Source organism: Gopherus flavomarginatus, chromosome 5 (assembly GCF_025201925.1).
Source record: "Gopherus flavomarginatus isolate rGopFla2 chromosome 5, rGopFla2.mat.asm, whole genome shotgun sequence".
Lineage (NCBI taxonomy): Eukaryota > Metazoa > Chordata > Testudines > Testudinidae > Gopherus > Gopherus flavomarginatus.
Genome location: NC_066621.1, coordinates 98,322,021 through 98,348,582, shown reverse-complemented (window position 1 = coordinate 98,348,582; position 26,562 = coordinate 98,322,021). Strand labels below are relative to the sequence as shown.

Genomic DNA, 26,562 nt, shown 5'->3' with positions numbered 1-26,562 from the left:
GATTGCATCATCCATGACTTCTAGGAATAACATGATGCAATTCATATCATGTATGACGCAATACCAGCTTCAGATTGCATCATTCATTGTTTTGCCTAAAAAGCAAGTACTGTCCAAACCCAGTCATAGAATTATTCATCGATCCAGTCAAAGATGTATTTTAGTCATTTCTGGTTTAAATTGAGATCCCTTCCCTTTATAACTCACTTATCCTCTGCCATTCCCAAGTCAAGGGTCGTATATACTGACCCAATAGCATATCTTGAAAACTAGAGCCAATCAACAATTTTAAGCATCATTTTCGTTCTCAGTGACCCAGAATTAGTAAAGTTGGACTACATTTATTTCAGAAGCATTTTGGCTGTAGAGCAGTGTAATCTCTCCCCCCTTCCAGCTCTTCAGCCATTTCCCAACCTGATTTTTTTCCTCAGCATGCTCTCTATTTGCAATCTAATTTAAAGCATGTTTGTGTTCAAATGCAAGACTGTCCCTAGTTTACATACTGAGCTAGGCATTAAATGAAGAATGACAATGTGCATAAACTCCCCATTGCTCAGTCTAGTTTTGGTGAGGGCGCATAAATATGCAAATGAAAAATATAAGGGCTAATACCACGTGCGATTTTATCTTATTAGTTCTTAAGGAAGTCAGGGATACTTGTCTGATGGAGCTACACAATATTCTTTTCAGTTCTGGGGGGGGGGAAGGGAGAGAGAGAGAGAGAGAGAGAGAGAGAGTGAGAGAGAGTGAGAGTGTGTGTGTGTGTGTGTGTGTGTGTGTGTGTGTGTGTGGACAAAGTTCCTCCTCTACCTTGGTGGGTCCTGTGCTTATTGGTAGATTTGCACACTTTAGTGATCTTCCCCTCTGGTGGAACCCCCAGTCTGAGTCAACTCCTCCTGTTCCTGATCAGGAGTTAGGCGGTTTGGGGGGAACCCGGGCCAGCCCTCTACTCCGTGTTCCAGTCCAGGGCCCTGTGGATTGCAGCTGTCTATAGTGCCTCCTGTAACAGCTGCAGAACAGCTACAACTCCCTGGGCTACTTCCCCATGGCCTCCTCCAAACACCTTCTTTATCCTCACCACAGGACCTTCCTCCTGGTGTCTGATAACGCTTGCACTCCTTAGTCCCCCAGCAGCACACCCTCTCACTCTCAGCTCCTTGCGCCTCTTGCTTCCAGCTCCTCACATGCCCACCACAAACTGAAGTAAGCTCCTTTTTAAACCCAGGTGCCCTGATTAGCCTGCCTTGATTGGCTGCAGGTGTTCTAATCAGCCTGTCTGCCTTAACTGGTTCTAGCGGGTTCCTGATTACTCTAGTGCAGCCCCTGCTCTAGTCACTCAGGAAACAGAAAACTACTCATCCAGTGACCAGTATATTTGCCCTCTACCAGACTCCTGTACCCCACTGGCCTGGGTCTGTCACTATATATTTTCTACCATGGAATTATACCAGGATTGAATTTGTCCCTGGAAGTGGAAATGGCTGCAAACTAGCATACCTGCTCATACAGGTTGGCCAGCCAATTCATGCCTTTCAACTGGTATCCCTTCAGTTTACCATTGAAAATGGTAGGCTGTGGAATGTCCTCTCCAGCCCGGATAGATGGGTTTGCTAGGCTGTAGCTCTCTCCGAAGCCAGTGCCAGACTTGTTAGCAGCCCGTAGAGCAGCTGCCCGACTCTCCTTTGCATCTTCATCAAATGACCTGGTCTAAACAAGGGGAAAATTTGGGTAAGATACAGGATGCAACCTAATACAAGAAATTCATTGGGAAATGGTCTCTCATCCTTCACATGCTAATACATATGGTCCCCTTCAAAGCAATGAATAACATTGCAGTCCCTGTAGCTTGATTATACAATTTATTTTCATCCAGTCCTCTGCCCTCCAGTTTCCCAGATATTCACAAATGAACAGGGCAACAATCAAATTAAAGGAAGCTTAGAGTTCATCACTAAAATGGGTGACTTGAAAGAAGATCACTATTCTAGTTCGTGTCTCTTCAATTTACTCCACTTCCCCTTCCACTTCAAGCACCCAAGCAATACACACCCGGGCCTGGTGAATCTGGTAAGCATCTTCTGCGTTCTTCAGAGCCTGGGCCTTGTAGTAGTTGCTATCTGAAAAGAATATCACTACATTAAAATACATCTGTTAACCACATTACAGTACCTCAAATTAAGACATGGATAAATTCCAATGATTTACAGAAGTGCTTCTTCACATAATATTCCAAACACAGAAGCCCCTAGGTCTGTATCATTCTCTGCATACAGTAACCATCATCTCCAATGGTTCCTATGGCCTGCTGGAATTTTGTTTCTAGCCTTACCATAATCCTCTTGGGTAATGTTGACCACTACCCCGCCACCAATATCAATCTGCCTTTGGGTAGAGCTGTCTTCCAGTTTGCGCAGGATTTCTTCCTGTATTCCATCATGTCCAATATCTCGTTTGCGACTCATGAAATGGGCATATAACTCAGTCTGGGTGATCAGGAAATTAAGTTTTCGCTGTTGTCTCTTAGCCTGAGACAAGACAATTTACAAAAAAAAAGGGTAGGGGAAAATGAAATGAGGTTTAATGTTTAAAGAAGAGAAAAAGACAAAGACATGCAAGTAAGTTATATGTTGCAACCTTTTTTAACCCTGTTACATATAAACAATCTAAATTTTTATACTGCACTCATCACCATGGGGTACTTCCTGAGAGGGCCATCTGATTGCTTTGTGAACCCTTTGCACTGGCATCACAAAGACAAAGGGACCACAGGACAATTATCATTTGGGTCCTCGATTGTTCTTATGTGTTCTGAGGATAAATTCCATATGTTTTATTATGCTCTATACATAACTTAAGATAAAATAAACTTAACACACCAGTGAATTGAAAAATAGTCTGATTTCTGAACTTGAGGAAGAACTTAAGAGTTACAATCACTAAAAGATCATCCTCTAGAAATAGAGAGCACTGAGCGCTATGTGCAAGTCAGACACACTACATCTCACTAGTTACATCCTCTTTAACCAACATTATGGTTTGTAACTGTAATTCTTGCAATTTGAAGGTTCTGGCTATAGCTAATTTGTCAAAAGAGTCTGGTAAATCCTTTTAAGATAGAGTGGAAGAAAATCTCTGGAAGATCATTGAAAGGAAGAACAGTTGGTGAGTTTGACTGTCCAGGTTTAAAGACCCTGACTATTGTGCTTGTTCATGTCTCTTCAGCTCCATGCTCTAGCTCTTTTCAGATTAATTTTCAGCAGTCTAGATTTTGGCCCTACCTCTCTCATCTCCTCATCCAGCTTGCGCTGCTCCAAAGCCTCTTTCTCAGCTCGTTTGCGGTGCTCTTTTTCCACCTTCTCATACTTCTTCCAGTAGAGCAGCATTTCCTTGGTGAGGCGACGTGCCCGTGGTAGAGTCTCCTTGCAGTTCTTCTGGGCCTGGATAGCAGCGCGACGCACCTCCCTCATGCACTGATGGGCCAGCTGGGGTAAAGAGGGAGGGTTCAGGGACAGAGAAAAAAAAGATTTAAAATCACCATCACCAAAGGGCAATATTCAGGTGTTGCAAGGTTGCAAATTCCTACAACCAAGGTTGACCCTCTAAAAACCTTTGATGCTGTGCTTATTTATATAGCTTTTGTAAGTGTAAAGTGGCCATTGGCTTTTTAACTCCGCTGCTGTCCACACCTACATCTGTTTTAGATATGCATTATGACACAGTCTTTAATTACATGATCACATCGTATTTCTAAATTATACAGTATATTATCATACAATTATTCCTACAACCTTAGATAAAGGTGTAGCATATTTTATTTTTTCATTCTATTATGCTAACTTCCTTGTCATCATGGTCCAGTAAATCTCTGCTGGCTTAGACACTGTGTTAAGGTTTTTTTTCCCTAATGTATATATTTTAATAATATGTAGGAGATATTTTCTTTTCAACCAGCACCAAAGCCTTCCTTAGGTTCAAGTCAAGGGATAAGGTAGTCAACTATAAAGCCAATTTAGCTACACACGTAGGTGGGCCTACACAGAGTAATTGTGTAAAATATCTGCTATGTAATATACTAAGTCTGTAGTGTGTTCTGTAAACAATGGTTACTATGTATTTTTCATATAAAGTCTTTCATGGAGTGTCTATGTAGTATCACAAAATGGCACACATGTAGCTTCTTAATACTGTACATCTAAGGTTACAGAAAAAGTATATATTGTTATACTGCATTATTTGAGAATTATGTGAACAAACAGGTGATTAAATGCTGTATTTTAGTGCATGCATATATATATATATATATATATATACATATACATACACACACATATATACACACACACACACACACACACATACACACACAAGGGGCAGAGTTAAGGATGCATGTGCAACCTTACCTTTGGCATTTTCTGACTTTTGAGAGCTTAGTCCGGAAGCCTTAATTTCTATTAATTGGTGTGTGGGTAAAGCTGTGTGTTTTGAAGAAAACAGCACAGCTTCACTCTCCAGAGCTTTGCAGCTCTGCAAGCTTGCAAAAGGTAGACAACAGCTGCTGTAAATATCGTAATCTCTAACTACTTGTCCACATATCACCAGAACACCCTGCCCCTGTGTCATAAACAGATAGTTAAGGGTTAATGTCTCTTTTACCTGTAAAGGGTTAACAAACAGTGAACTTGAAACACCTGACCAGAGGACCAATCAGGAGACAAGATACTTTCAAATCTCGGTGGAGGGAAGCCTTTGTTTGTGTTTTTGGGTTTTGCTTTGTTCTCTCTGGGTCCTGAAGGGGACCAGACGTGCAACCAGGTTTCTTGCCAATCTCCCTGCTACAGTCTCTTATATATTCAGAATAGTGAGTATTAAGTAGAAAAGGCAGTTATAGTCTTTTGATTGTTTTCTGTATTTGCAAATGTGTATTTTGCTGGATGGATTTTGATTGGTATTTGTGCTGGGGGGAGACTTCTTTCTAGTGTTTATAAGCTGAAAGACCCTGTAATATTCCATCTTGATTTTACAGAGATTTCTTACTTTTTTCTTTCTTTTATTAAAAGCTTTTCTTTTTAAAAGACCTGAGTAATTTTTTCCCCTTGTTAAGGCTCAAAGGAACTGAGTCTGTACTCACCAGGGAATTGGTGGGAGAAAGGAAGGAGGAGGAGGGGGAGGAAAGGTGAATTTCCTCTGTGTTTTAGATTCATGGAGCTTGAATCTCTCTCTCTCTCTAGGATAGCCCAGGAAGGGAAAGCCTGGGAGGGGGAGAAAAAACCTGATTTCTCTGTGTTGTGATTCAAGGAGTTTGAATCACGGTGATCTCCTAGTGTACCCAGGGCGGGAAAGATGTGGGAGGAAGAAAGGAGGGGGAAGGCAAATGGTTTATTCCCCTATGTTGTGAGACTCTAGGAATTTGGGTCTTGGGGTCCCCAGGGATGGTTTTTGGGGGGGACCAGAGTGCCCCAAAACACTATATTTTTGGGTGGTGGCAGCCTATCAGATCTAAGCTGGTAATTAAGCTTAGAGGAATTCATGCTGGTACCCCATCTTTTGGATTCTAAGGTTCAGATTGGGGAATTATACCATGACACTTGTACTTAAGTAAGCATGCTGGAAAGAACCTGTCTGTTGTAAAGCTCCTAAAATGCATAGGAGATACCACTTCTCCTGCATATTTTATAAATGTACACAGAAAACCTTCCCTCAATCTATTCACACTTTATAAAGTCAGTGGGAGTCCTTCCCCCATCTCAAGTTGTTCCTACTGATTCACAGCAATATTTTTCACTACACTTCTCACTTGCTAATTAAGTTAGCTATGCACTTCCTTAGGGTTAGTCTACACTGGCAGCGTTTTAATATGCCTTGTGTGGTTGCGGCGTAGCTCAGCGAGGGGCGTAGCTCCCAGCACTGGAGCACAGTTTACAGTGGTGCTTTACAACACTGCAACTTGCTGCGTTCAGGGGGGCATTTTTTGTAGACAAGCCCTTAGATGTGCACCTCACAATCTCAGAGAAAAATTTTACTGCACATGCTGAGAAAGCCACTATCAAATGCTCTTTAAAAATAACTTTTAATAGTACAAACAGGGGCGCTTCTCATCTGCTGAGCCAAAAGATTTAAGAATATTTATTAATAAATTTGTTTTGGAATCACTTATGCAGGAATTTGCTCAACTGTTAGGCTCTGATCCTACACACGTATATGCACACGCTTAAGTTTACACCATGAGCAGCCCCACCAGTTTCAATGGGATAACTCACAGTAGTAAAGTTAAGCATGTGGATAACTATGTGCAGGATCACATAGTAAAAAAAGTCAATAAAGTGATCGATAATGGAGTCATTTTATTGTATCAAAGAACAGTGAACTAAAAATTCTCAAAGTAGCTCTTACTACCAAAAATAAAACAGATCCAAATCTCCAAAAATCCATGTTTTATTTTTTTAAAATGTATCTGTTACGTATGAAACATACCACACAAACAGAGCTGGAGTGTTAAGATCTCTATCTAAAGGATGGATGTAGAATTGACAATGGTTGTGCAAGTGTTCCCAACACGGCCCTGCCAAAGTGATCTAATTCCAATCTGGAGAGACTACCTCTAATTGTTGGTGATGTGAACATCTGCTCACCAGGGTCCTGATCAAAAGCCCATCAAAGTCAATGGGAGGCTTTCAATTTATTTCAAAGATCAAGCCCAAACAGCTGGACTGACGTCACCAATAGCAAATAGTCATATTCCTACTTATAAATGGGTAACTTAAAAACCGGAGAGAGAGTGAGAGGATCTGTAATGAAAACGTCAAATTACGTGCTACCACAGTTGCTATATTAGCAATGGCTTAAAGATACGGCAATGAATTAAGAAGAAACAACAGCAACATGCAAAAAAAATTTGCACAAGATATAATACGCAAACATGAAGCTTGACCACCTTTACCTTTTTGCTGTTGGTTAGGAAAAGATTGCGTGCTGAAGCTTTTTGCTTGTATGCCTAAAACAAGACAAAATTTCATATACCCATTAATTATGAGATTATGGTTTGATAATGTTTTATAGGTAATTATTCATTTTTAAACACCCATACATACACAAACTTAAAGCACTATATAACTATAGCACTATATAACTATATTACAATACAGTCTTCAACTATATAATCATAAGCATTATGGGGATTTCTGCCTTCCTCTGAAGTATGAGAATGGCTTTCATCCTGGTAACTGGGGGCATCCACACGTATTGCAACAGTTAAACGAATTATGTAAAACGAACATAAAAAACAGTGCAATTCAGCTGTCCCACTAACCCTCTTTTTACAACAGACTCCTTGCTTATTATTTCATGTATAGTTTCAGGCATCCTGGGACCAGGTCCTTTGCCTCTGCACATGATTCCGTTGGGCACTCCAACCTGTCCCTGAGGCATGTGTGATAAAAGTGTCATTGTTGGGGAGAGGGCAGAGAATGGTACCCCTTTTGATACATTCTTTGGGTCCAGACACCAGGTGCATTCTTGCTCAACTTGAGGCAGGACAGAAACTCTCGTTTATATGATATTGGATAGCAAGTACACTGAACTCTTCCACATTTGCAAGGACAGATGGTTATGTCTAGTAACATCACATGCCAATATGTGGCCTAGCAGTTCAAGTTATACATGCATGGACATTGTTGGATTTGATTTTAGGTTGTTTATCATTGACTAGAGAGACCAAAACCTGTCTTCTGGGAGATAAGCTCTTGCCGACCGACAGCTGATCAAAGCTCCTATGAATTCTATCGTCTGTGATGGTGTAAGAAAAGATTTCTTGCAGTTCACAAGGTAACCTAACTGGGAAAACAGGGAAAGGTCATACTCTAGGCTGTTGTACTCCTGCTGTGACTTGCCTCTGATCAGCCATCCATCCAAGTATAAGAAGACATGGACACCCTTTCTCCTTAAACATGCTGCCACCCCTGCCAGGCATTTTGTGAAAATTGTCAGGGCTGGAGAGTCCAAAGGGCTGCACCCTATACTGGTAATGGATGGACTCTACTGTGAATATTAGGTACTTCCTGTGGGCCAGATGGACAGCTATACAGACGTATGCAAGCTGAGAGCCACGAATCAGTCTTGAGCTTGAAGAGATGCAATGATGAAGGCAAAAAGTTATCATCCTGAGCCCGAGATGGCATATGTATCTGAGTCTTCTAGGTCTAGGATAGACTGAAGGTCGTCCCCCTGGCCCACTTTCTTCTTCAGAATAAGAAAATACCAGAAAAAGAAGCCTCTTCCCCAAAAAACTAGTGGGGCACCTCCTCTATGGCTCCTAGATGAAGTAACAAAAATACTTCCGCTTGTAAAAAGGGTTCCTAACGAGGGATGGGAAAGGAACAAAGAATGGAACTGGATGGGGTAGTCATGGGTGATGATCTCTAGTATCTGTCTGTCTGATGTTACAGCATGAATGAAGTTAGATGTTGGAATGAAGTTAGATAGCTTCTGAAGGTTATGATCTCAGAACTGGATCTGAAGGGCTCTCAAAAGTTGTCAAATTTGTTGGTGTATGTTATGAGAGGGGTGCCTTGCCAAGGAAAAGGAAGGCTGACGATGCATGCAGGACTAGGCTTTTTCTGGCAAGATACTCAGGCTGTCTGAAATGGTAAGACCTTTTGCCTCAACTTTGGCTTTAAAGTCTTAATGAGCATAGAGCACTGACCATTCACTCGTTAAATAATTCCATGCCTTCAAAAGGCAGGTCCTCAGTCATGGGTTGAACTTCCTTAGGGATCCCTGCCCCCTGGAGACACGATGCTCTTTGCATTTTCACCACTGTGGCTATAGATCAGCCATGGTGTCAAGAGCGTCCATTACAATCTGGAGAATGGTCTTGGCCACCAACTGGCCCTCCTTGATTATTCGTTTGAGCTCTTCCCTGTTGTCAGACAGGATCTTAGACAGGAAGGATATTACTCTATTCCACATCAAAAAGACTCATTCAGCCAGGAGGGCCTGGCAATTTGCCACTTGCAGTTTCAGGGAGACAAAGGAGTAAGATTTCCTCTCAAACAGATTAAGCCTTTTTTGGTCCTTGTCCTTGGGGGTACACTTGTTCAGTTTTGATTTTTCCTTTATCATCAAGACTATTAAGCAGCCTGGGGTAGGATGGGAGTAAATTACACAAACCCTTTTTGAGGGACCTGGTACTGCTTCACTTTCACTTTACAGTAGCTTTATCATGGCCGATGTTTGCCACAGGGCCTTAAGGGTCATGCAGTCCTTCATTTATGGGGAATGTGATCCTAGCTGGACCGGAAGGTGTCAAAATATCAAACAATTTAGGAGATTTCTCCGGTATGACAGGTGCCAATATTTCCAGAGTCTCTGTGATTCTCCTAAGCAGCTCTGGAATGAACTGAAGTCATCTGGGTGCCAGTATCCATGCCAAAGACACTGCTTCACTGCATGATGAAATTGAGAGGTCCTTAGGTGGTGAGACAGGACACTGGTGTTCCTCTGCCCCCAGATCTGGTTCTTCTTAGTTCTTCCCATGTGTCACCAGTGGTTTGGCCAGAGATACTACAGGGTAGAGCAATCTTTTCCTTTTCCTCAAATGAGTTGGAAATCTGCTTTAAGAGGCATATGAAAGTGGTCCTCAGTAAGCCCAATAGGGCCACAGTGGAATACTGTATGGGTATGGCTGTCTTATCTGGTATTGAGCAATCCAATGCCACTCCTGACAGGATGGCAGCTGAGACCAGTAGGGAGAGCCCGCTAGTCGTTCAATAACGTTATGAGGATCTCAGAGAAGGTCCTCTGCTCAGCTGAGATGAAAACATATGCCCCAGTGATGAAGAGGTGGAGTAAGTATCCTTTAGGGGTGACATCAAGATATACAGAGCCAAGATCCGGTGCAGAGCCTGGTTACTGGTAGATGCCTCGTACAGTCCTAGTTCTTCCAATGTACTTCAGACAATCCTGGTTCAGCCGTAGGGTTCGACACTGAAAGGTGCACTGCTAAAACTGAAGTGGCACCTCAATACCAAATAGTGCTTGGTGGTTCTCTCTCCTGAGGTTTTAGTGGTCTGTCTTTGTGCAAGGTCACTGACTTCCAAGCTAGGGTCTCTGCCTTTGTGTTTGGAGCTGTTTCAGTGCTGGACTTCAGTAACCAGAGATGTCTGTAGTGCCAGTGGAGTCTCCTTCAGTGTCTATGGCAGTTCCAGGTCTTCTCTCAGTGCATCCTTCTCAGCGATGGTGTCACATGTGTCTTAGATGGGGTACTGGAGGAAGCTGGCTTGTCTGACACCAAGACTCTGATGCCCATCTCTTCAAGATCTGAAGGATCCAAGTGATGGAATTTCAACCACACATCCCATGATTTGTGAATTCTTACAGAAAACAATAGGTACACCAAGCATATGCTCGACATATGCGATTCTCCCAAACAAGAGGCACCCCTTGTACCGTCTTGGAACAGAATTAGTGTATCACAGGAAGGACAGGCTTGAAGCCCCCAGGTTCAAACTTGTCATGTTGAGGGGCCCTGTAGGGGGGGAAGGGCTTATATAGAGCGGGTCTCACCATCAGTACTCAGTAAGATGAGTCAATATTGTGCAGAGCAGTCAAAAGTCAGTTGGATCTGAAGAGTTTTTTGAAGACTTACTTGGAGCAAAGAACTAGCAGATTGGACGCTCAACAAATTCTGTCTTGCTGCTATCGGCAGCGAGAAGGAACTGAGGGAAGGTCATAGCCATTCCATCCTTCATATGGAACACAAGGAAGCACATGGCTCATGAACGGCCCCAACCGACACTGCTATTCAAAAGACTCCAATCTTGCACATAGTGAGATCCACTTATACACACACTTGAAGAAGCAAACATAGTTCCTTCTGCACATTATGGCTAAAATTCTCCCTCTTTATCTCCCCAATCTCACCTGAGTTGCAGTTGCTACAAAGTTTAGATCAATTTAGTGTGTTATTACAAAATACTAAAAAAGTATAAGTACAAAACCAGACTCCCTGACATTTTTTTTTAAACTATAAAAAAGTTTCCTTTTGGTCCTGGCCAGTTAGTTTTGTTAAGCAAGCACACTTAAATACAAGTTGTACAAGGTTCTCTAAAAGACCCTTCAACCAGTGTTCTATTGAATACTACTTTAAATATTGTTTTTTCATTATAAAGGAAGTGTGACTGAGTGCTCTTTGTATGACAACTCATTTTTCTTTAACTGTTGAGCAGCAGCTAAGCCAGTTCACAAAGAAGCCTTGCTTCACATGTTCTTCATTTTCTGAACAACCCATCGATCCCTCCCTCTTCTCTCCTACACTTCTGCCATTGTCTCCATTTTCCTCTTTTCCCACAGCCAGCTTTTTCCTTGTTTCTGTGGAATGCACCCCTTCCTCTTTGCAGTAATTGTATACTGACTTAAAATCTAATGAAAACTTAATTTAAAATAAATCAGAGAAGTTGGGAGAGCACCTCATTCATCAACACAGCAACAGATGGAGTATGGAATACTATTGTGATATCTGGTGATCCACAGAAAGATCTCAGACTGCATTCTGTTTTCCTGTGCATTCTGACTTCCTGATACCTCAACCCTTCTCTGCCTTGACATCCGCCATTCAATGCCACTGGCCAACCTCACCTTTGGTAGCTCCTTTTTGACAATGCTAAGCCACACTTTCCGTCGGCGGGCATTCAGTTGTTCGATGGTCAAGTGCTTCTTCTTGGACCCTGGTGGTGGTGCATCATGAGAAAACTTTGCAAAAACTTTGGTCTGGTGATGGTGGCGTCTTGGTGACTCTTCTGAGGAGAGTTCTTCATCCCTTCTCCTCTTTTTTTTCACCTTTTTCAACTTGGCTGCATGGGAACAATAGGCATAAGATCAGTTTCTTTTCCTGTCATTTGTGATCCTCCACATCAACTCGTATGTCCTCTCTTGCCCTGTTTTCCTAGCCACTTTATATCTAACAGCACTTTATATCTAACAGCAGCAAAAACAGGACTGCTTCAGGACTAGTTTTATGTTCCTCCCATTCTGGGCCCACCAATTCATAACACTAGCTACCTCTTCATTACTTAACCATTAGACAGGAAAATCATCATATTACTAGATGATGAGAGCTAGATACACCTCTCCCCAAGGAAACATGCCTGTATAGTTAAAATACTTGAAAGCTGGTATGTTTTTCTGCCTTTGAGTGAAGCTCTAGTCACAGACATTTAAAAAGAACAAGACCAGCGTTCAGTATAAGTCTCAAACCAAGCTGTTGGTCATTTGAAAGAGATGTCTAGTTATATTTAGTAGATACCATGTGTTCAGAGGAAACTAACAGACACTAGGATTGGATAATTAACAAGTAAGCTGCAGAGATTCTGCAAAGCCAAGTACACTGTAAGTTTCTGAGAGAAAAACATATGTAGCTGGAGGGATGTGCAGGAGGGTAGGTAAGGAAGGAAGGAAGTCAGGCCAAAATAGCCTCCTTGAATATAGATCAGACTTTCAGTACTTGCACAAGGCAGAATCCACTTTGCATTGATAGTTCACAACCTTCTCTTCCAGTTTCCCCTCAGATTTCTAGCTGCTGACAGCTCAGTCAAGAAAGGAAATTGCATTTCCTGAAAAACATGCATCTGAGAAACTCTGAGAGTTGTCAGAACTCTCTACTTTAATTCACCTCAGACAGCAGTTTCCTAACACATCCCTCCACTTTCCAGACTGTGGTCTCAGTCCCCATAATTCCTTGTTTAGAAGGATCATACTGATAAGTATCCAAGTATGTGGCAACTTCTTGTGCTTTTCAAGCATTTGCTATATTTGCCAGAAAACTGAGTACCAGAACCACAGTATGCAATGATATCTGTTGATTCCAAAATGTTATTGAGTAATAAAATAGGTTGAAGGGTATTAGCTCTAAAGTGACAGAGACAGGCATAGTCTAGTTGTCAGAGACCAAGACTAGGAGACAGGAACTATATCAACTCTCTCTGGAGGGAGCAGATAAGCCACAGCCTGTGTCTTAGATTCTTTCTATAAAATGTGATATTGCCGATCTACCTAACATCAGTGGTATTGAAGATTAATGTTTATTAGTAAGTGGAAATACAATTATGACAAGTCTAGTCACACAAACTCTAGTTAGTAACATATGGTGGTTACCTCACCTTTTAATTTTTTTTCATCTTTGAACTTCTTTTTCTTGGGCCCTAGGAGATGGCGCTGTTGCTCATAGTAGGGATCATGTGTGGAGAGTAGCCCTGCACTGTAGTACTGGTATTGCTGCAACTGAAGCAGACAAAGAGTTAAGCAACATAACTGCTCACAGATACAGATGGGTGAACAACTTCAAATATTGTCCATAAGCAAAAGTTTGAAAAATGTGTACTCCTCCGTATTTAAAACTGAACTGGATTAAGACAGGGTGCCCAAAGTAAAGCCACTGGGCCAGATTTGGTTCCCAAAGCCCTACAACGTGAATTGCAGCCTCCTTACTAGTACAGTAATATGAAATAACTGTCTGTACAGCCTACAGATCTCAGCTTACAATATTCCAACTAAATTCAAATAGCCATCTGCTTGGCTCAAATTAGAACACTGCAAGTTAGGAAGTACATCGTTATTACAGGCCACATTCCCATTTTATAACTGAAATCCGCTCTATTTTATGCAAAGCAGGCATAGCCATCAGGCTCCCACCAAGTTGCTAATAGGGTGCTCAAAAAGCTGCACTAAATTAAAGCATAGGCACTATAAGAACATGTATAGGACCCCATTTCCTGCAGTCACATGATGAAGTCAGAATCTCAGTTTTCATTTTTTTTAAAAGTAACGTTCCTAACCTTCATGCATGCAAAGTAAAGAGTGAAAGTATGGCCAGTGTAGTCAATGCAGTGTTCAATGTCAAGTCTGTAAACAGGCTCCCACAGAGGGAGAAAGCCATGTACAGCACCATGCCGATCACCAGAGCAGACCAGGAAACTGCTCGCTGGGGGGGGGGGAGGGATGGGGACAAATACTGCCACATCTTGAAAGGGCTATGGGTCACCACTACCATCAAGGGAAGAGTCGGTCCTCCTGACTGTCCTGAGTGTGATGGAGAAAAGAGAGGGCCTGTGAGGTGTACCCCCTCCTCCCTCCAGCCACCAATGAAGGGGCAGGATGCTCCTGCTTCCTTTGGTGCACTCTGGGTAGTAAGGGAATCACAGCCACCACAGCATCTCTCAGCAGCCAGGGAAAGTGGAGGCCCTGTCTTTGCAGCTCCCAGCTGGCCAGAATTAGAGAGAGTCATTGCAATTGCTCCTACTACTCAGTCTGAGTAACCAGACAATACTGCTTCTCCCTTGGTTGAAGGAAGGACCTGAGGCCAACCCATCCTCAATCTCTTGACAGAAAAAAAAAAAATAAAAAGGAGGGAATGGGAAGGCTGCACTCATATGTTTAGGTGGCAGCCAGGGCAGGTATTTCTACAAACGGGTGCTCCCCACTCCTCTGGACACCAACCCAGTAGAGGACTAAGTGTGTGTGGTGGAGATTTAAATGGTGCCACTCCATCATAGATCTATTGGGGTAGCAATAGCGGGAGCCTAACACAGAGTCCTACGCTGAGGTGGCATGAAGGGACCACATACACAGAATCCTCTGCAAGAATAGATGGGGGACAATTCCTCCCTCCTCTGAGACAGAGACTCCAGCCTGCTTGAAGACAGGCGTTTACTTGTTAACATCATACAATTACTATAATTGACAGATGAGAGGTGGGGGAAAAAACAAAAGCTCTATTTTTCCAGTTTGCATGCTTTGTGCATTAGATAGCATTTTGTGTGAAGTCATTCCTACCTAGTCAATCAATGTCCTTAGTTGTTTGTGTGGGCATTTCACACAGCAATTTGAGAAAAACATTTCCAAAAAAATAGGGAAACACAATTCCTGTACCATAAATGCTGCCTGAGGAACCATAGGGCAGATGTAGTACCTGAAATTATTTTTCATTAATTTTTTTAATTGAAGTGGATAGCATCCCTTTAAGCATGAAGAGGGTACAGTATATGGTTTTTAATAGTCTAATCCAGAAATTACATCATTTCCATGACTCTACAGACAACACCACAAGTAGCGTGTCCATAGAAAAGGAAAAGGAAAAGACTTTTTAAAGCAATTATTCCAGGTGCAACTACCTAAGATACAGGTCGTCAAATAAAAAAATAGATATAGTTGACAAAACATTTTCAGTATTCAAAAATCAGCACTTCTGAAGTAACAGTCACCATAATAACTAAGTAACGTATACATATTTCAGATAACAGGGAAATCTCTGTCCTGCTCTCTAGTTTAGTTGACTTTTTACTTCTGAACATATTGTCATTTAATCTTCTGATCCAGTTAACCAGGAAGCTTTTGGAGAAGAAGCAAGACTTCTGGCACAAAAATAAATTTGTAACAAAACTCTTTTGTGTGCATGTTCTCTCTTTTGCCTTGGGGACAAACTACTGAATATTGTGGGTGTTTCAGCTGAATGGTACCTCGAACTACAGTCTGAAAACAACAACTAGTGTAATCAGCCTCCATTTTTTTAAAAAAAGGTCTAACAATGGTGTTCGATATTGCACTTTCAGGAATATGAACGCATGTAGAGTTAAATTGGGGCCTCTTCCCAAAAGTTAATATATGATTTGTAAAAAGGTGGCTTGCCCCTTAAAGGCTAGAGGCTTGAGGCCAACCAACCCTAGTTACTAAGCAGGGATCATCTGACTTCCCTATAAAAGGCAGCGTGAAGCTGAAGGACGGATGCTCAGGGAGGAGAGACTATTTCCAGCTAAAGGCTGCTGTAGAAGAATTTCATGCAAATAAAATCAGACTCTAAGATCAGCTGCTGTCATTAGACTTATGAAAGTCTGTGTGGAGTATATTAAAGAAGCTCCTTGAAGGGGAGGAAACTCAGCTGAGGGGCTGCTTGCCAGGCTTCCCTGAGGCCACAAGGGGGTGCCAGGAGGAGGCTACTCATTGACAAGACTACTGGATGAACAGGTACAGAAAACTGGACAGAGGCAATGAGAAGCATGGGAAAATCATCTACTTCTCCACCCATGTGGTGGAATTGACAAGGAAATTGAAGTGAGGGTGCCAATTTTCATTTCAGACTCTGGCCCAGCACTTTGGTTTGTCAGTATGTAATGTGGAATACAGGGAATGTTCTCCCCCCCACACTTTCTACTGCAATTCAAATAGAAAGCAAAACAGTTTGGGTAACATTCCTTAAATGTAAGAAGGGAAGGAATGTTGGAGTCAGAAGGGTTCATAACAGTTGGAGAGATCTAAGGGTGCAGTGACAGCAGCTGGATCCCCTCTTCTTCCAAAAGGGGGAGAGAAAGGACAGTTAGTGAGGGAAAGTTATAGGGATTTGTAAGTGTATGAGAAGAAGTATCTGGAATGTGAGAAGAAAAGTGAAGAAAGGAAAAAGACTGAGGGCTTGTCTACATCACAAAGTTGCAGCGCTGGTGAGGGGGTTACAGCGCTGCAACTTAGGAGGTGTACAAATCTGCAGGGCATCACCAGCGCTGCAACTCCCTGTTTGCAGCGCTGGCCGTACTCCCGTTTTGTCTCGGGTGTAGAGGATCCAGCGCTGGTGATCCAGCGCTGGTAATCAAGTGTAGACACTTACCAGCGCTTTTCTTGACCTCCGTGGAATAAGCAGGTATCCCAGCATACCTGAGGAAGCCTCTGGTAATCAAGCTGGTCTCCTTCCCCGGTTTGCTCTCGCGTTCCCCGAACCCCGAGCAAGCAGGTCTCCTTCCCTGCGGTTTGCAGGGTGGTTCGGGGAACGCGAGAGCAAACCGCGGCGAAGCTGGTCTCCTTCCCCGGTTTGCTCTCGCGTTCCCCGAACCCCCGAGCAAGCAGGTCTCCTTCCCTGCGGTTTGCTGGGTGGTTCCGGGAACGCGATAGCAAACCGCGGCGAAGCTGGTCTCCTTCCCCGGTTTGCTCTCGCGTTCCCCGAACCCCCGAGCAAGCAGGTCTCCTTCCCTGCGGTTTGCTGGGGGGTTCGGGGAACGCGAGAGCAAACCGCGGCGAAGCTGGTCTCCTTCCCCGGTTTGCTCTCGCGTTCCCCGAACCCCCGAGCAAGCAGGTCTCCTTCCCTGCGGTTTGCAGGGGGGTTCGGGGAACGCGAGAGCAAACCGCGGCGAAGCTGGTCTCCTTCCCCGGTTTGCTCTCGCGTTCCCCGAACCCCCGAGCAAGCAGGTCTCCTTCCCTGCGGTTTGCAGGGGGGTTCGGGGAACGCGAGAGCAAACCGCGGCGAAGCTGGTCTCCTTCCCCGGTTTGCTCTCGCCTTCCCCGAACCCCCCTTGAAGCCACCCAACAGCGCTGCAGTGTGGCCACATCTAACACCACTTGCAGCGCTGGTTGCTGTAAGTGTGGCCACTCTGCAGCACTGACCCTATACAGCTGTACTAATACAGCTGTAACAACCAGCGCTGCAAAATTGCAGATGTAGACATACCCTGAGAAAAGTGAAAAAAGTCAACAAAACCAGGGAGAAAGCAAGGGCGGGGGGGGGAGGGGCAGGCGACAGAAACCTCTGCTGAAAAAAGTAGTGCTCATCACTATTCTCTCACTGCAAAGAGGCTGTGTGTGGGCTATGAATTGCTGCCTGCAGTTTAAAAATACCGTTTCAACCTTAACTGCAGCAGCTAGCTATACCAAAATGTATCCCATAACACCTCACTTCTCACACTTGCTGAGTAAATTCTAGTCTCAAGATAGTAGTTAGCTCTGGTGAAGAGGGACATGGGTTTGGGGTAAGGAGAGATACCAAAAGTGCATTGGTGTTTGTGTAATGTTGGGGGATTCTCAGAATAGGGGATTCTAGAACGTAAGGTCAGCAGCTTGCCCATTGGTCTGTAACTAAATTACACTTGTTTGGACCAAGTTTTAGGTTGTCCTGGGGTGCTGCACAATAGGATGTTTTCCTAATCTGCCAGAGACTACACTCAGTTCTGTAAGCAAGTTTAAGATCAATTAAAATATTGTACCATTTTTAAAAAAATGGGGAAAAAAATCAGAAAGTCAAAAATTCGTGAGAAGTGTGTCACATTTACCTCTTTGTCCTTGCTGTATTTACTTTGATGCAGTTTCTTATACTTGTGCAATCGCAGCATATTATGAAGCTCTTCCCGGCTAAGAGAAAACTCCTCCTCCTCCTCTCCATCCTCATCACTTGGTGAATCCGTGTCACTGGAGTCGTCACTCAGGAGGATGCTCTGGCAAGAGTGAAAGCACCTCTAGTTTAACAGCAGCACATCTCACAGTGAATTTTTTACTTAGGCAGAATTCCAGCAGTTTTTTGCCTAATTAAGTACTGCAGAACTGATACAACTGCAGTAATTACCATTCATACAGTGCTTCCTATTTGAAATAACCAAAAAGCATTTCCATGCAAAACACAAATAGTTTGGAATGCCTCATATGCAGCCAAAGCAGCAATTTTCTACATCATTCCCTTTAGTTATACCACTGATTCTAATTCCTTTTCCTATATTTGATTTCAAAGGGACACTTGATTAAACTGAAGGGGCAGTAAATGGCAAGCATTTTTTCTTTCAAGTGTTCAGGTTAACCTGCATATCTTAGTGTTACAACAGATCAGAAATACCATAGTTGGATTCACAAAATTATATAGTAAATTTATTACTATAACAAAGTTAAAAATTCTATATGAAATTTAACCTCATGATTCTGGACATAAGAGGAGCAACGATGGAATGTCAAACACACACACCCCACCTCTGACCACATATTGCACTGCATAATTACCTTAGAACACCCTTTTTAGGCCTTTTTAAAAAAAAATGGAGGCTGATTACACTAGTTGTTGTTTTCAGACTGTAGTTCGAGGTACCTTTCAGCTGAAACACCCACAATATTCAGTAGTTTGTCCCCAAGGTGGAAGAGAGAACATGTACACAAAAGAGTTTTGTTACAAATTTATTTTTGTGCCAGAAGTCTCACTACTTCTCCAAAAGCTTCCTGGTTAACTGGATCAGAAGATTAAACTGACAGTATGTTCAGAAGTAAAAAGTCAACTAAAACTAGAGAGCAGGACAGAGATTTCCCTGTTATCTGAAATATGTATAAATTACTTAGTTAATTAATGGGATTTCTGCCTCTCTCTGAAAATACTGGCAACTACCAAAAGCAAGATATCAAATTTGATGAACCTGTAGCCTAAGCCACTATGATAATTTTTCAGGAGAGCATTCCTCAAACGCCAAGCACCATACACTAAGGGAAACATTCTCTTTCTTTATACAAAACCAGAAAAGCCTTTGAGGCCATACACAGTGAGGTACAAGTTATGTCAAGTCCTAAAACTACTTTACCTTCACTGGGGACCAGCTCCAGAATAAAGGAGCATAAAGCCACCATTCCCTCCCACTCTCCTTTCCCATTCAGACCTGGAGCAATAATGAACTGGGCCTCAAATGTCCATTTCATTTATTTGACCACAGCTCATTGTAATTTGGACATGGTAGTAGACATATTTCATGTTTTTGAACACAAACCTCTCATGTAAATAAACCAAAAATACTATCATTCACTAAGTGTCATCAGTTCAGTCACTATTTCAGAATACAGAGGAGACTAAGACCCTGATCCAAGGAGCCATAACTACATTCTGTTCTATATAGGTTTTCATACCATACATTACAGCATCAGAGCACCTTCCAGTAGCGTATTAAGCAAGGTGACTAACATCTGTCATATGTGGTCATTCTCTCACTCACCCTCTCCCCCAGGACAGAACTGAGTGTAGAACATACCATTTTGTTTTGGTAGGGTTTGTTGTTTTTTTTCTTAATCTAAATAAAAGCTGTCCTTCCCCTTAATAATACAGAAACTAACACCAAAGCTTTCTGAAAAGTAGTCAGATTTTACACTGAGCTAATGAAGAGGGTGCAGTGAACAAAAGAGAAGAGACCAAGAAAGTGCAAGAGCTACTCCGGGGGGCATTCTGTGACAAAAAATTAAAAATTCTACAAAACTCTGCACATTTTATTTGTTAAAGTAACACCACATAATCATGCCAGTTTCAATTATTTCAGCAATTTATTTCAAAATACCTGTCAGCAAATAGGTCTGTGACAATACAGACACACAAAAATTCCCCCAGGAGTAGAGAGTTAAAGAAATTTGGTTCCTGTTTCTCTGCCCCCATCCCCCACTAGAGCCTAGCCACTGGTAGCGGTAAAGGGGTGGGGCAGACAGCCACAACCCCTCCCTCCTCCCCAGAACCCATCTGCAGGGCCACCCCTAGCCAATACACCCAAACCCCCGCCTCCCCAGAGCCCAACCATGCCCCCCCAGCCCAGATACCCCCACGTGCGCGCGCACACACACACACACCCTTCCCCACCCCATGGATGCAGAGGGAGAAACAGCCTGATGCTCGGTCCCAGACTTGTAAGGAGTTTCCTGCAGATTGCCTTCTCCTTCCCTCAGGGCATGCAAGGACTCCACTAGCTTACTTTCCCTCTCCACAGCAGTGTCTTCTATGTGCAAGCTAGGCTCTGTTAAGTCCAGTGACCCCTTAGCGGCAACTAGCAGCAAGGCGAATTTCTATGAGGAAAAGGAAATTTTCCATGCACGTTAGTTTCTGAACAATTCTGCATTGCGCAGTGGTGCAGAATTGCCCCAGGAGTAAAGAGCAAACTAAAATTTTTCATGATATCACCTTTCCTCTTTTCACAGCTCCACAAAACATCCTCACACCCCTTAACAGTTACACAACTTCACAATACTATGTTCTGTCCCTAGTAAGAGGGCACTGCATTTTCTTCCTAAAACTGCCCTGCAGTACAATAATCCTAATTTTAGGCTGTGTCCAGTCAGCCCTCGGTGCATCTGAAGAGCAAAGGTTGCAAAAGTGGCTTTAAAATATTATGATATTCCCTCAATCCTGAAGCTGAGAGCATACCAGTCTGGTCCCCGATATGACTTACATCAGCCTTTAGACTGCTTTAATTTGTGACAGCTGCCAATGGTCCTAGGGGTTATTCTGGTAGCCAGGAGTTGCTGAAGCATATAGGAGCCCTGGCCTTGCTCTAGTTCCTACAGCCACAAATCCCATGCTAGTGACCAGGAGGGGGATGGTGTATAACTGTTATATGGCTCAATGCCATGTGAAGATTTGACTGGATGGAGAGAAGGGGAGTCGTCATGTGGCTGCAACTGCCAGTTTTAGTGCATCACCAGAGCAGTGTTAAGCAATCCTAATGAATAAGGAACACCAGGAACCAGACATTCAATAACCCATTATTTAGTTTTTACAAGGAAGGGGTGAAATGAAATGAGCAGCTTATAGTCAGAGGAAATGTTTAGTGCACTACATTTGATTGGCTGTTTGTGAGGGAAGGGAAAGGAAGTGAGCTGGAGCCGTTTCTTCACCTCAGCTTTCACTCCAACCTGCCCCTCTTATTCTCTTCTCCCCTGCCACCTTCACAGCTCCATTTCCTTCTTCTTTACATCTAGCTTTTCTCTCTTAAGTAAATCCACCAAAAAAAAAAAACAAAACAGAAAAAAGTGGAACTAACATGACATTGGCTGCTATCACTTTGTTCACTCTGCTTATTCACTCCCTTTCCGCCAGCCATGTCTATTTAGACCATAAACTCCTGAGGGCACGGAATGTCTCCTACTCCATCTTTGTACAGCACCTAGCACAATGGCCCCTCATTCTTGGTTGGCCCTTAGCCACAATAAACATGATTAATAATACACAAGTTAATAAATGGATGTGCCACACTTTCATCAGTGTTTACTAGCAGGTTCAAGTGTTTTGTTTTGTTTTTTTTTTTTTTTTTTAAGTGTTCAGTGTTCATAAGCACACTAGGGAGTACCACCACACAACTACTTTTGTGTCCCCAGTCCAGGCAGAACATCCCTAGAGACTACACCACAATAGTTATTTATCACAGCTCCCCTTCACCTCCAGTACTCTTACCTTCAGCCACTTTCTGCTTTTCTTCAGTTTGGAAAAGTTATACAAACTCCCTTTTTCTGACTTTGGCTCTGTTTAAAGAGGACATTTTATTATGAAGTAAGTGAATTTAAAGGAAAAAACAAACCTATAAATATAAACAAAGAAGCCACCTTACCCCATAGCAAGCAGGAATTCAGTCTGATGCACACTCACCTGGCTGCAGTATTCCATTGAGGGAATGTGTGTTTAATATCCCAGAATTTCCAGCTCCAGAAGATTCCCCAAGCAATGAATTTGGGGGCTCTTCCTTAACTTGCATCAGGGAATCCCCAGACTGTGGCAGCAAAGGATTGTCATCCAATCCATCCTCACTTTCATCACTGCAATAGGACACACAAAAATATGATCACAGCAGGAGAGGAAAACACTCATAAATTTTATGGGCAAGGACACCCATAAAAGACATTATAGAAAATGCAATTTTCCTGTGTGGCACTTGTACTGGAGATTAGGAATTAGGGATTGGAAAGGTCTCAAATTGTCTGCAACAATTATAAAATTTGAAGCACTGCTTAATGTTAACTTCTTACACAAATTTGCCAACTGCTCTCTAATTTGATAGTATCATAAAACTTTTAATAAAATGGTGTAGTGATTTAAAAATATAAATGCAAAAGCAAATGAAATCATAATTTTGCCTTATTATTCCAGGGAGAAGGATCTTGGCAAATAGGAAAATGAGTCTAGAGCAACATTACATGGAAAATTTTCGAAGAGGAAGAGAGTCAGGTAACTGATGTAGGATGGCCCTCTATTTCAAAGACCATTTAAGCAATATTGCATAGCGGAGTTTGATATCTTTTATGGCATCTATATTAAAGGGCATTACAAGTCACTACTCTTTACCTGCTGTATTATATAGACAAATGTGTTCAGCTCTTTGCTGGAAATGTATGGTCCTCAAGCACTGTATTGTTCTCAGCCACATATGCAATTAACTGATAAATCAAGCCAATGCACAGACTGTCCTACGCTACAAAATCACACTGAAATGAGGTCTTGTAACCACCTGAGAATTGGAGATAATCAAACATGATAAATGCAGTAGGTCATCATACCAAAAACATAGACTGGTCCTCAGGCTCATATTCAATGACATTGCTCAGATATATCAGAATAAAGGAAGGGTGGAAAGGATCATATGTTGGCATTTACAACGAAAACTTTGTTCACATAATGTTGAGTTGAGCTGCTCAGTGCTGCTCTATGCACCTCATGCCCTTCTAGAGCAGGAGAACTCAGTTCCCAGAACATAAATGTTAGAAAACAAGCAATGCAGAATTAAGAGGACACTTACTATACACACATTCTGCTCTGCCCACTTTGATTCCTGTCCTAAATCATCAGGAAGATCATAGTACCTGACCTCTCCCTTAGCCTTTTCCAACCAGCTGCAAGTATTCCCTGGATCAAGAGGGCTGCACAGAGCACAACAAGGCTCCATTGGCTGCATGAGTGGGAGTGCTGACTTGGAGTTGTGCAGTGTACAAAGTGACAGGGTTGGTTATGGAGGAGTAAGGTACTGTTATAGTCCTAAGTCTTAGTGTTAGTGCTTCAAAGGCAAAGTTCAAGTTCAGATCAGCTCCACTCAGCCTAAGCCACCAAATGAGTGGGTCACTCATTCAGCTTCTGACTCACTGAGCATTTCCTTGGGGAGCATAAACTAAGTAAGAACCTGAGCCCTGAGATAAGCCAGGGAACAGGTTCCTTTGTCTCAGCTCCTTGCCCACATCTCAGAACCTGTAGCTGTGTCATGTACAGAACATGTCCATTCTCAATTCCTCATGTTTCTCAATGCTGTGTACTTGTAGCATGATCATTCTCAATTACCACCCAGTTTTGCTGATGTGTGCATGATTCTAGAACACTCTGAAAATTAAAAGCAGGTAACTGAGGGGGAAGGACTTCATCTTGGGAATTCCTTGACCAGATAACCCCAAATTTGCCATATCTACCATCCTGTGGCATAACTATTTTCAAGGCAATCTGCCTAGACACGCATTTAGAACACACTGAAAAGTAAAAGCAAGCCTCGTTAAGGGCTGTATCTTAGGAAACTCTTGATCCAGTGACTCCAAATTTACACCACAAACTGCAATCCATGTCCTCTATTGGCATACTAAATCTTAAACCAATCTGGATGTGCCTGTAAACTATATAACCCTTTGAAAAATCAACTTGAAATCAACTTGGAAAAGAGGAGACTAAGGGGGGATATGATAGAGGTATATAAAATCATGAGTGATATTGAGAAAGTGGATAAGGAAAAGTTATTTACTTATTCCCATAATACAAGAACTAGGGGTCACCAAATGAAATTAATAGGTAGCAGGTTTAAAACAAATAAAAGGAAGTTCTTCTTCACGCAGAGCACAGTCAACTTGTGGAACTCCTTACCTGAGGAGGTTGTGAAGGCTGGGACTATAACATTGTTTAAAAGGGAACTGGATAAATTCATGGTGGCTAAGTCCATAAATGGCTATTAGCCAGGAAGGGTAAAGAATGGTGTCCCTAGCCTCTGCTCATCAGAGGATGGAGACGGATGGCAGGAGAGAGATCACTTGATCATTGCCTGTTAGCTTCACTCCCTCTGGGGCACCTGGCACTGGCCACTGTCGGTAGACAGATACTGGGCTAGATGGACCTTTGGTCTGACCCGGTATGGCCGTTCTTATGTTCTTATGATGTGTTTTGGTTCTATCCTTCTTCCATTCCAGATCTGACTACCAACAGTTGTGAACCCCTTCGCAGAACCAGAAAAAGTCTAAACTTTTGAAATAGTGTCGTATAGATGATTCTCTGTGGCACACACTAGCTGAAATAATGAGAAATCCACTGATATCAGTTTCATGTGGATGCTTCCTATATTTCCCCCCCAGCTCTGAAGGGGGGGGGGGGGGCGCGAGAGATTCAGAACAAAATTTTTTTTAAAAGTGGGTCATTTCAAAAGGGAGTCTGTAACTTGACCCGCTGGAGCAAATAGCCTGAGATTTGCACCATTAATTCTACCCCTGCCCTGATGTTTCCTGGCGGTTTTCAAGGCAATCTGCCTATAAATATTCATATGCATTTTAGAGCACTCTGAAAAATGAGCTCTCGAACAGAAAGCTCTGCTCACCTTTAGCTATGGCATTGCTACTGCTCTTCGATAACACAACAGAAGAAAATAAAAGGACTAAATGATGGTAAAAAAAGTCTACTCCTTTTCACATTTTCCTATGAGTAACTAATTTTCTGACAGCACCCCCACCCCCCAAAAATTCCCTCTTATTTCACATCAATTTCCATATCCAAAATTCATATAGAAAATGAAATTTGTTTGAATGAAACATTTTACCAAGGATGCTAATGGACACCTTACTAAAGTCATGTTTGACTTGTACATGTAATAATACTTTACACTTACATAGCATTTCTCATTGGAAGATCTCAACATGTTTTACAAAGATCAAACTGGTAGGTTGGTTTGCTTTTTTTAAGACAAGATTTTTGTTTCTTAATAGTTATATTTGTCTCCTACCACACAATTCTGTGTCTGACAACAGCACGGAGATGTTACAAATGATTAAGGGCCAATTCCCTGAAAACTAATTTAAGATTTAATAAACTAAGCCTACTTTTTAGTAAAAGCTGACAAAAAGAATTCTTGACCATTACACAGTATCTTGGCTAACAATGAGCCAAGTAACCAACCAATGTTAGGTAAAAAGACCAGAGAACAAAAATCCTTGAAAAAGCAGGATTTATACTTTGTACAAGTGGTTACTAACCCCTTAATATGGGGGCTGCCTGGAAACAATACTATACAACGTCTCTTTTCCAGGTGTTCCCAACCTAAAACAGGATAGGTTTTTGGTACCTGGATATACTCCTGTTGAAGATGGTGGATGTCTGCCGTAGAAACTGATCCAATCGAAGAGCTCTCTCCAGACATTGCAGATAGAGAGGCTTCGCCAGCTCTGTGCAGCTGCCATCCTCCCTGGCACCCAGCTCCGAGGCCATAGAACAAATCTGTCCTCATGCACTGATGCCTCCAAACACACAGCTGGGTGAGAACAAAATGTACCGATTACTATTACCTCACTTACCAGGGACCAAAGAGACGGAATTAAGTGCACTGGCAGAATGTATTGCATATTATTTTATAGAACCCCAAAAGATGCTAAACACTTCATAGAAGACACAGAAAAACAGGATTCCTGATCAAAAGAGCTTACAAACTAGAGATTTCTGAAGTAACTGAAAGACTAGCCAGAGAATAATGGAAAGTTGGAATGACTGGGATGTGAAACATGTTTCCCAAAAACATTCCATGAAATAAAATTGACAAAACTGGCTGGGAACAAAAAACCCTTAAGCAGTAAGAAATAAAAAATAAATAATAATAATAATAAACAATAAAGCTGTTGTGCTTTTCTGTAGTGCACCTTCATCCTGTTAAAAATAGGCCTAACTGCTGGCACCTAGATATCAGAAACACAGAGGGTTGACTTCTATTAAGTATTGGGTTCTGGAGATACTAATGGGGTGTGGCATCAGGAAAG

General features: G+C 42.4%; 1 protein-coding gene across 1 annotated transcript in view; it reads right to left on the bottom strand.

The window, feature by feature from the left end:
* Positions 1-26,562, bottom strand: part of INO80 (INO80 complex ATPase subunit) — a 129,323-nt gene that overhangs the window by 85,015 nt on the left and 17,746 nt on the right. Inside the window, exons 2-12 of the mRNA XM_050954779.1 lie at positions 25,878-26,063; positions 22,172-22,338; positions 21,980-22,047; positions 18,078-18,239; positions 13,152-13,272; positions 11,632-11,846; positions 6,938-6,991; positions 3,279-3,482; positions 2,330-2,525; positions 2,050-2,117; positions 1,498-1,707 (exon numbers count right to left, since the gene is read on the bottom strand). Of these exons, the coding sequence (XP_050810736.1) occupies positions 1,498-1,707; positions 2,050-2,117; positions 2,330-2,525; positions 3,279-3,482; positions 6,938-6,991; positions 11,632-11,846; positions 13,152-13,272; positions 18,078-18,239; positions 21,980-22,047; positions 22,172-22,338; positions 25,878-26,020 (1,608 nt within the window). The 5' untranslated portion in view covers positions 26,021-26,063. The remainder of the gene's footprint in view (positions 1-1,497; positions 1,708-2,049; positions 2,118-2,329; positions 2,526-3,278; positions 3,483-6,937; positions 6,992-11,631; positions 11,847-13,151; positions 13,273-18,077; positions 18,240-21,979; positions 22,048-22,171; positions 22,339-25,877; positions 26,064-26,562) is intronic.